A 10145-nucleotide genomic window follows, 5' to 3' on the forward strand; every position below is an offset into this window, starting at 1 on the left:
TGACCACCCAACACAGGGCACTTGTCTGTGGCTCCCCTGGAGCCAGGCTGGCCTCTGCCTGCAAGGGGGAGTGGGAGCCCTAGGGGTGTGTATGGGGTGGGGGCAGGAACGCCAAGGGTGGTTGGGGGGGGGTGGGATGCCCAAGAGTGGGTGTGGGGTGTGGGGCAGACACCATGGGGGGATGGGGTGTGGAGCAGGCACCCCAAGGTCAGGTAGGGATAGGGACCAAGGACTCTAGGTGCAGGTGGAGGGGGGGCAGGAAGCCTAGGGGCCAGTGGGGGTGGGGCGGCCAGGCTGTGGACTCTGCGAAGGGAGAAGGTATGTCAACATATGGAGACTGGCCAGTGGCCTAGGTGAAGTAAAGATGCTTTATTGTCATTAAAGAGATAAAGAGACAGCAAAGAGAATGAACGAGCCCCCACATTATACCAAAGAAGCTTCCCAAGCTCCGAGGCTGTGGTCCTTCCTTCCAGCCCTAGGGGCAGCGCCTCCCATCCAGAGACGCCCATGCATGTTTCTGCAGTGACGGGAGAGTCTGTACTGGGAGGCCAGGCAGGGCTCCGGGGCCTGGGGCTGGGCCTTTGTGGGTCTCTGGTCTCGCCTCTCACCCCCGCCCTCGGTGCAGGCTGAGCTCTTGCGGGACGTGTCAGGCTGTTGGCCACAGGATGGACTGGCTGCCCTGCCGTCCTGTATTCTGGGAGCCCCTCCAGCTCTGTGCACTGGGGACCAGTCACCAGGCCCCTCTCCAGGAGGTCCGTCTGGCTGGACGTCACCCCTTCCCCCACCAGGGCTCCTGTAGCAGCCGTGGGCCCAGGCCCTGCTCGCAGCAGCGTCCTCGGTAGAGGTGACCTGAGTAACCGTTAGTGGTCCTCCCAGGAGCTTCCCTGCTGGGAGGCTGGGTCCCTGCAGGACAGCTGTTCCCAAGGATCTGACACAGGGGCTTCCCCCAGGGACCTTTGGTTTGGATCCCGGCCTGGACAAGATGCGGGTGCCCTGTGCAGACAGCCCTGGACACATGCATTCTTGGTAGGGCATGTGGCGGCAATGGTGTCTTGCAAGCTGTGCAGAGGCCCTTGGCGTCCATCAGCTCAGGTTGGGGCATCAGCTGCTGGCCACTCGGGTCTGTGAGGGGGGCTGGGGCGGACAGCGGTGGCCACAATGCCAGAGTTCTGAGGTACAGACCGAGGTGGCTGTGAGCTCAAGGGTTAGCGAGTTCATAAGGCAATGGAACAGACCTGGCCCAGGCTGAGAGGCACGGGCAGACAGAAGTGGTCCAGTAGGTCTGCGTGGCCCCGGACGTGGCCCAAAGGAGCTCTAGGCGCCCTGCCCGATCATGTTTCGGTAGTTGGGAGTGACCGACTGTTTCAGCTCCACCACTGACGAGAGGATCCACCTCACCTGTGGGGGGAGTGGGGTGAGTGCAGCCTGGAACTCACGGGGGCTGCTCCCAGGGGCAGGGAGTGGGCAGCGAGCAGGCAGTGAGAGAAGTCAGAGGACGGGCAGGGACGCTGAGGGGACCCTGGGGACAGACAGGGGCCCCGAGGGCCCAGCGGGGTGGCCCCCCACCTTGAAGAGGGTCACGGTGGCGCTGTAGCAGACGCTGAGCAGGAAGAGCGTGATGAAGATGGAGATGGTCGTCCAGAGCCCGTCCAGCTCCCCGTCCTGGGCGTCCGCACAGCTCTCCTCCTCCAGGAGCAGGTCTGCACAGGGAGGGGTGGTCAGTGCTGTCTCTGCCCACGGGGGGCTGGGCAGGGTCACTGGGGCCTCAGGGCAGGGCTCCCTCTGGGGGGAAGGTGGCGTGATCCCCCATGGGCTGGCAGGGGTCATCTGAGGTCAGTCTCTGGGCCCCAGTCCCAGCCCCTACCCCTCCAGCCCTGGCCGCTGTCTGGGCCTGGCCTGTGGGGTCCTGCTCCCATCCTGAGCTGTGCCCTGACCTGGGGCCCAGATCCCACCTCCCCGCAGGACAGAGGCTCAGTTCCCGGCCTTCTGTGCCCTGGGGGCCAGGCCTGGAGCCAGGAGGGTCAGCAGAGCGCATGTGTCTGGGCCCTGCCCCTGGGGAGGGAGGGCAGACAGCGCCGGGCTGTGTGTGCCCGAGAGTGAGGGTGCCGGGCTGAAGGGCTGAGGGGGGATCTCAGCCTGCTAGGGAGGGGCGTGGGTGCCCCAGGGGAGGCGAGGGACGGATGTCTGAGCTGGTCAGTGTGGTCAGTGTGGGGCAGGGCTGCTGAGCAGCCCATGGGCACTGGAGGGTGGGGACCAACCGGTGTCCACAGTGGGGCTCACAAGAACCAGCTCTGGGTCTGGGCCTGTGGGGTCACCCCATGGGTCCTTGAGTGTGAGGCCTGAGTGTGTGCAGGGGTCGTGGGTGTGTGACGGGGGTGAACTGTGCTCAGGTGGGCACCTGAGTGTGTGTGGAGGAGGCTGGGTGTGGGCTGTCTTGTGTGTGTGCGGGGCTCTAGGCTCAGAGGCTGCAGGGAGCAGGTAGGTCCCTTCCCTGGACGCTCAGGGCTCCGGCCAGGGCCCCTTTCAGACACAGGGATGACATCCCCATGAGCGCACAGGCCTGGCCCCGGGCAGGGAGAGCCGGACAGAGCCTCCTGGACGGAGAAGGGTGAGGCCTGACCTTGGGAGTCTGCGGGTGATGCAGGGCCACCCCTGGGCATGCCTGGGTCCCAGGCCCAGAGTGGACACATGGATGCTGGACACCCAGGGACAGGGGCCTGGGGACAAGGATGTGGCCCTGCCCCACAGCGTGGGCTGGAGCAGAGGCGGGAAGCATTGGGCCTCAATCCCTGAGGGTCTCGGGGGCTTCCCCCGTTCCTGTCCCGAGTCCGGCCCAGCAGGTGGTGGCTGGAGGGGGCCATGGAGCTGCGCTTCTGGCCAAGCCCCTCCGCAGCCTCGGGCAGCCCCCAGGTGGCCTGCTGGACCCACTCACTGTGTGTCTGGCCTTGGGGGTTGGGAGTCAGATCCCCCCAAAATGGTGAACAAAGTGGCCCAGAGTCGTCCCAGCCGCCCCCTGCAGGCCTGGCAGTCACCAGGGCTCTGCCTTGGAAAGAACCAGCACAGCGTTGCAGGGTCCCAGGGCGGTGCTGGGTGCTTTATTCACGGCGGCCCAGGAGGAATGCACACAGGGAGGGGCTGGGGGGTCCCGGCTGGACCTGGAGCCTGGGGGCCGGGGGGGTGGGTGAGGGAACGTTCGCTAGGTCGGTGGCGTGTGGCTCATTTACCCGGAGGCTTAGAGATGGACTTCTCTGTGTAGCGATTGTGCAGAGCCTCATGCATCACTGCACACGTGTAGCTGTCTCCTTCTAGCCAGCTGCTCCTGTTCACCCTGAGCCTGCTGTACAGGAAGTAGGAGCCGTCGGCGTCCAGCTGGGGTGGGGTCGTGCCATACTTGCCCTCTGACTCAGGCTGCCGGTTTCTCCGCCACTCCACGGCGATGTAGTCTGGGTAGAAGCCGGTGATCAGGCAGGTGAGGCTGACCGTGCTTTTGCTGAGCTCTTCCCCGGGTGGGGCCAGGAGGTACACCTGTGGCTCCAGGGCCTGCCCTGTGGGGACAGGAAAGGCTGTTAGCACAGTGGTCACTCTGATTGGCCCACAGGACCCTCCTAGGCCCGTCCACCTGGCCCACCTTTGGTCTTGGAGATGGTCCTCACAATGGGGGCCGGGAGGCCTTTGTTGTTGACCTTGCACTTGAACTCCTTTCCCTGAGTCCAGTCATCATGTTGGATGGGCAGGGCGCTGACCACACGGTAGGTGCTGTTGAACTGCTCCTCTCTCGGCTTCGTCCTGGCCGTGTGCACCTCCACGTCATTCACGAACCACGAGAACTGCACCTCGGGGTCATTCTGGCCCACGTCCACCACCACACACGTGACCTCGGGCTTTCCAGTGATCATCAGGGTGTCCTTGGGTTTCGGGGGGAAGATGAAGACAGACGGTCCCCCCACGCCTGGTGGCAGAGACATGGCAGGGCATTAGTATTGGAGTTTCACTCATCTCAGGCAGCCATCCCCCTCGGCCCCCACACCCTAAGTCCGCCTGGGTGCTGTCCACATCCGTAGGATGGAGAATAAGGTTTTTCCGACTTACAAGGCTGTTTAGGACACTTGGAGCAGCAACTGGGGACTCCTGCAGAGAAAGCAGACTGGGGGTTACCAGGAGCAGGGAGCCAGGGGCTGTGCTTAGGGCAGGGGCGGATTTTGGCAGGCCTGAGCCCAGGGCCCGCCTCTGTGGGTCCAGGCGTGCGGACGTTGTCCAGCCTGCGGCCACCCTGGATGTGGTGGAAACTCCAGACGACCTCCTCCCCAAGCCTGAAGACCTTCAGGAGAGGAAGCCAGCCAGGCCTCCCCTGACACGAGGGGCCTGGTTCACATCATCCCTGGGGTGGGATCCTTGCAGGCAGGGGGGCTGACCCTGGTCTCCTGGAGTGGACACCCTCCCCGGGGCCCATCTTCTCACCAACACGCTTGTCCACCTTGGTGCTGCTGGCCGGGTGGGCTACGTTGCAGATGAAGGTCTGGGATCCTGAGGTGCTGGCGGGCACGGTCACCATGCTGCTGAGAGAGTAGAGCCCGGAGGACTGCCGGACGGCTGGGAAGGTGCGCACGCCGCTGGTCAGGGCACCTGAGTTCCAGGTCACGGTCACTGGCTCGGGCATGTAGCTGGAGACCAGGCAGCCCAGGGTCACGGTGGAGCTGGACGTGTCCCCGCAGCTGGACTCCAGAGGGTAGACTTTCGGGGCTGTGGTGGAGGCTGTGAGAGAGGAGGCTGGGTGAATGCTGGGTCTGGCAGGACCTCAGGTGCCCAGGCCTGGGGCACGGCTGAGCCCAGCCACCATGTGCTTCCAGAGTCTGACGACCGGCCGGCGTGGTCTGGCCACCCTGCTCTGTGCGCGGCAGCTGGGGTGTCTGGACACAGCTGGGGTCGGTGAGTGTGGCCTCCTGGATCAGAGCCCCAGGGCCGCTCCCCTCCCGTGGGTGCCTGGCCTGACCCGTGCCCCCTGCTCCCCCATTCTGGTCAGCTCCCTGGGCCTGCAGCCCATCTGACCACCGAGCGGGCACCCCGTGTCCCCTTGGCCGCTCGCACCACCCTTTCAAGCACACCATGCCAGGCCTGGCCCCGCTTTGGCTCCTGAGCCACACAGGCCGCGGGGACAGGCGGACCCTCGGCCCAGGAAGTGCAGCCCACCCGGTGCCCTCAGGGTGCCCCTTCCCTGCCGCCCCAGAGCCCTTCCTCTTGGGTCTTTGCTCCTCCTTGCCTTGTTCTCCATACAGACCCTCCACCAAACAGTGCCCCTGTTAGCTTGAGGGGCGGCCCACACCCCTTGTCTCAGCCCTCTGCCTCACCAGCTGTGGCCTGAGCTCTCCTGGCCCTGTGCCCCTGCTCCCTGATCCCCGCCGCTCTCCCTCGTCCAGCACCCACACCCCTGGTCTCAGCCCTCTGGACTCAGCTCCGGGTGGTTGTGCTCTCGGGCCCATCCTCTCTGCAGGGCTCATACTGCCCAGTGTCCCTGCGTCTGGCACCACAGCACAAACGGCCCCTTGCACCCTAGGATCCTTTCCTACTGAAGTGTTCAGCACACACATGGTCCGGTGAGGTCGTAGGCAGGGGCCTGACATCCCAGCCCCTGCTCAGCTGTACAATCTTTGCTCCCCTAAAACCCTGGGAGAGCTCCCTGATCTCCCAGGCCCCTGCTTATCCCCAGAAGCTGAACCCACTCCCCAAATCTCCAGGGGTACCCCCTGTCCTCCCAGTCCCCTGCTCATCCCCAGAAGCTCTACCTGCTCCCCTAAAGTTCTTGAGTAACCCTGCCCTCCCAGCCCCCTGCTCACCCTCACAAGCTGTACCTGCTCCCCCAAATCTCCAGAGGCACCTCCTGCCCTCCCAGCCCCTGCTCACCCTCATAAGCTGTACCTGCTCCCCCAAAGCACCAGGGGCTCCCCCTGTCCTCCCAGGCCCCTGTTCACCCTCACAAGCTGTACCTGCTCCCCCAGATATCCAGGGGCACTCCTTGTCCCCCAGCCACTGCTCACCCTCACAAGCTCTACCTGCTCCCCCAGATCTCCAGGTACACCCTCTGTCCTCCCAGCTCCCAGCTCACCCACAAGCTGTACCTGCTCCCCCAAATCTCCAGGGGCACCCCCTGTCCTCCCAGCCCCTTGCTTAGCCTCAGAAACTGTACCTGTCCTGAAGAGCTCTGGGGGTGCCCCTTGTCCTATCTGCCTCCTGCTCAGTCCCAGAAGCTCTACCTGATCCCTTAAAGCTCTTGAGGTAACCCTGCCTTCCCAGGCCCCTGCTCACCCTCACAGGCTGTACCTGTTCCCCCAAATCTCCAGGTGCACCCCCTGTCCTCCCAGCCCCTGCTCACCCTCACAAGCTGTACCTGCTCCCCAAAGCTCTGTGATGTCTCTGCCCTCCCAGCTGCTGTTCACCCACAAGCTGTACCTGCTCCCCCAAATCTTCCTGGGCATCCCCTGTCCTCCCAGCCCCTGCTCACCCACACAAGCTCTATCTGCTCCCCCGAGATCTCCAGGTACACCCTCTGTCCTCCCAGCTTACCCACAAGTTGTACCTGCTCCCCCAAATCTCCAGGGGCACCCCTCTGTATCCCAGCCCCCTGCTTAGCCTCACAAGCTGTACCTGCCCTGATAAGCTCTGGGGGTGCCCCTTGTCCTTTCAGCCTCCTGCTCACTCCCAGAAGCTCTACTTGCTCCCCTAAAGCTCTTGAGGTACCCTCTGCCCTCCCAGGCCCCTGCTCACCCTCACAGGCTGTACCTGCTCCCCCAAATCTCCAGGTGCACCCCCTGTCCTCCCAGCCCCTGCTCACCCTCACAAGCTGTACCTGCTCCCCAAAGCTCTGTGATGTCTCTGCCCTCCCAGCCGCTGTTCACCCACAGGCTGTACCTGCTCCCCCAAATCTTCCTGGGCATCCCCTGTCCTCCCAGCCCCTGCTCACCCACACAAGCTGTACCTGCTCCCCTGAGATCTCCAGGGGCATCTCCTGTTCTCCCAGACCCTGCTCACCCTCATGTCCTGTACCTGTTCCCCCAAAGCACCAGGGTCTCCCCCCTGTCCTCCCAGGGCCCTGCTCACCCTCACAAGCTCTATCTGCTCCCCCAAATCTTCAGGTACACCCTCTGTCCTCCCAGCTTACCCACAAGTTGTACCTGCTCCCCCAAATCTCCAGGGGCACCCCTCTGTATCCCAGCCCCCTGCTTAGCCTCACAAGCTGTACCTGCCCCGATAAGCTCTGGGGGTGCCCCTTGTCCTTTCAGCCTCCTGCTCACTCCCAGAAGCTCTACTTGCTCCCCTAAAGCTCTTGAGGTACCCTCTGCCCTCCCAGGCCCCTGCTCACCCTCACAGGCTGTACCTGCTCCCCCAAATCTCCAGGTGCACCCCCTGTCCTCCCAGCCCCTGCTCACCCTCACAAGCTGTACCTGCTCCCCTGAGATCTCCAGGGGCATCTCCTGTTCTCCCAGACCCTGCTCACCCTCATGTCCTGTACCTGTTCCCCCAAAGCACCAGGGTCTCCCCCCTGTCCTCCCAGGGCCCTGCTCACCCTCACAAGCTCTATCTGCTCCCCCAAATCTTCAGGTACACCCTCTGTCCTCCCAGCTTACCCACAAGTTGTACCTGCTCCCCCAAATCTCCAGGGGCACCCCTCTGTATCCCAGCCCCCTGCTTAGCCTCACAAGCTGTACCTGCCCCGATAAGCTCTGGGGGTGCCCCTTGTCCTTTCAGCCTCCTGCTCACTCCCAGAAGCTCTACTTGCTCCCCTAAAGCTCTTGAGGTACCCTCTGCCCTCCCAGGCCCCTGCTCACCCTCACAGGCTGTACCTGCTCCCCCAAATCTCCAGGTGCACCCCCTGTCCTCCCAGCCCCTGCTCACCCTCACAAGCTGTACCTGCTCCCCTGAGATCTCCAGGGGCATCTCCTGTTCTCCCAGACCCTGCTCACCCTCATGTCCTGTACCTGTTCCCCCAAAGCACCAGGGTCTCCCCCCTGTCCTCCCAGGGCCCTGCTCACCCTCACAAGCTCTATCTGCTCCCCAAAATCTTCAGGTACACCCTCTGTCCTCCCAGCTTACCCACAAGTTGTACCTGCTCCCCCAAATCTCCAGGGGCACCCCTCTGTATCCCAGCCCCCTGCTTAGCCTCACAAGCTGTACCTGCCCCGATAAGCTCTGGGGGTGCCCCTTGTCCTTTCAGCCTCCTGCTCACTCCCAGAAGCTCTACTTGCTCCCCTAAAGCTCTTGAGGTACCCTCTGCCCTCCCAGGCCCCTGCTCACCCTCACAGGCTGTATCTGCTCCCCCAAATCTCCAGGTGCACCCCCTGTCCTCCCAGCCCCTGCTCACCCTCACAAGCTGTACCTGCTCCCCTAGATCTCCAGGGGCACCCGCTGCCCTCCCAGCCCCTGCTCACCTGCTGCCTTGCTGTCCCCTGTCCCATGGGCTGCCCCCTCAGCCTCCCCTGCCCCTCTGGCCCTTCCAGGACTCCTCACTCCCGCCCAGCTCCAGTCCTCACTCCTTTATTTCCTGGGCTCAGCTCTCCTCCCTGGACTTGCCAGGTGCCCTTGCGGCCTCCGGGAAGCTCTCCCCTGGAGGCGCTCTGTCCACCCGGGCCCCTCCCAGTGGAGGTCCTGCCCTTGCTCTCTGCTCTTCTCTGTCCCTCCACCCACGCCCTTCTCTGGCCCCTTGTTGCCTCCAGTTTTTGGGTCACCTGCCCTCTGCCCAGCTCCCGCTCCTGGTCCTCAGGCTCCATGCTCTGGTCAGCCCCCTGCATCCCGGGGTGCTGCGGGCTCAGCCCTGTGCTGCTCGCCGTGGACACGGAGCCCGGCCGGCCCCGTAGCCCTGTCCCCGGCTCTGCCACTGCGCTTGGCCCCAGCCCAGTTGGGACCCACAGCCACCGCCCATGGCCTTGCCCTGTGACCCACGCCAGCTCCACCGGCCTCTCCAGGAGCCTTCACTGCCCGGGGTTCCTCTCCCTTCCCTGCGTCCTCACATCAGACCCTCCTTCCATCCCGGCTTGTCGTCCCGCCCACCCAGCCCCGGCCTCCAGAGCACCTGGTCACGCACAGCCCTCCCTGCCTGTCCCCCAGCCCGTCCTGCTCCTCGACGGCCTGGCAGCCCTCCCGAGCTCCCCAGCCCCGGACAGCAGTGCTCTTGGTGCAGTGCACCCTGCCCAGATTCCATCCCTGGGTTCCGTCCCCGCACTCGTCCCACACTGTGACCAGAGGCAGCTGCCTCCCCCGGGCCCCGCTCGGCTGCTCCAGCCCCTCCGGGGGTCCCGAGGCCGGTCTCCCTGCAGGGCTCTCATTTGTGTGTTCGCTCATCCTCGGAGCTCCCACTCACCCATGGTGGGGGCCGTGGAAGGGGCTTCCCTGCAGCCTGGGGCTCCGGGCCACTTCCCTGCTCTGGCCCCAGACACATGTGGCTCCTGGAGTCTGTGCGCTGTGTCTGCAACCACGCTCCCTAGGACTTGGTCACCAGTTCCCCGAGGTGTGAACTCCCTGCCCGCAACTCTCCAAACACTAAGAAGTGGATTGAAACCTGGTGGCACAACTTGCTTCCTGAAGTTCCCTTTTCTTCTGGGTGGTTTCTGCCTCAGAGGGCCTGGGGGAGTCCAGATGCAGCTGAGGTGCATCTTGTGGGTGAGTGGGGTGGTTTGAACTGTGCCCTGGGACCCAGGGGAGGAGTGGGAACCCCAGCCGTCACGGATTTCCACCTTCCACTGGGATTATGCTGGTTGAACCTCCACAGCCCAGGGTCTGGGCCCTCGCCTGTGCCCTCTGGGCCTCCCAGCCCTGGTGGGTTCCTCTGCAACCCTGGAGAGTGTCGTGCCCTGCATGCGGCTCAGCCTCATGTCATGTCTTGTCCACCAGCCAGGATGGACTTCCCTCTAGACCACTGTCTTCATCTGGGTCCTGACTCTTCCCTCCTCCCCCACTCCCCGCCTTCTTCTATGGCCCCGATATCTGACAGAGGCCGGAACAACATCTACAGTCAGAAGGCAGCTGTTCTCCTGGCCATAGCTGTCGCCTGTTGGCAGAGTCATGGTGGTCACTGGGGCCCAAAGTGACTGTCCAGCTGAGAGACATGGTGCGGCCCCTCCACTGCTGGGTGTGGGCACAGTGACCTCCCTGTGTGT

At 64.1% G+C, this 10145-nt stretch overlaps 1 gene segment (V, D, J or C); it reads right to left on the reverse strand.

Moving 5' to 3' along the window:
* Positions 1–3065: 3065 nt before the first annotated feature.
* On the reverse strand, positions 3066–9226 carry LOC122706353. The segment is given in 6 exon segments: positions 3066–3545; positions 3629–3949; positions 4090–4128; positions 4459–4752; positions 6187–6194; positions 9221–9226. Coding segments are annotated over 4 exon segments (888 nt in total).
* Between the last annotated feature and the right edge of the window lie 919 nt (positions 9227–10145).

The sequence above is a fragment of the Cervus elaphus genome, chromosome 13, assembly GCF_910594005.1.
Source record: "Cervus elaphus chromosome 13, mCerEla1.1, whole genome shotgun sequence".
Classification (NCBI taxonomy): domain Eukaryota; kingdom Metazoa; phylum Chordata; class Mammalia; order Artiodactyla; family Cervidae; genus Cervus; species Cervus elaphus.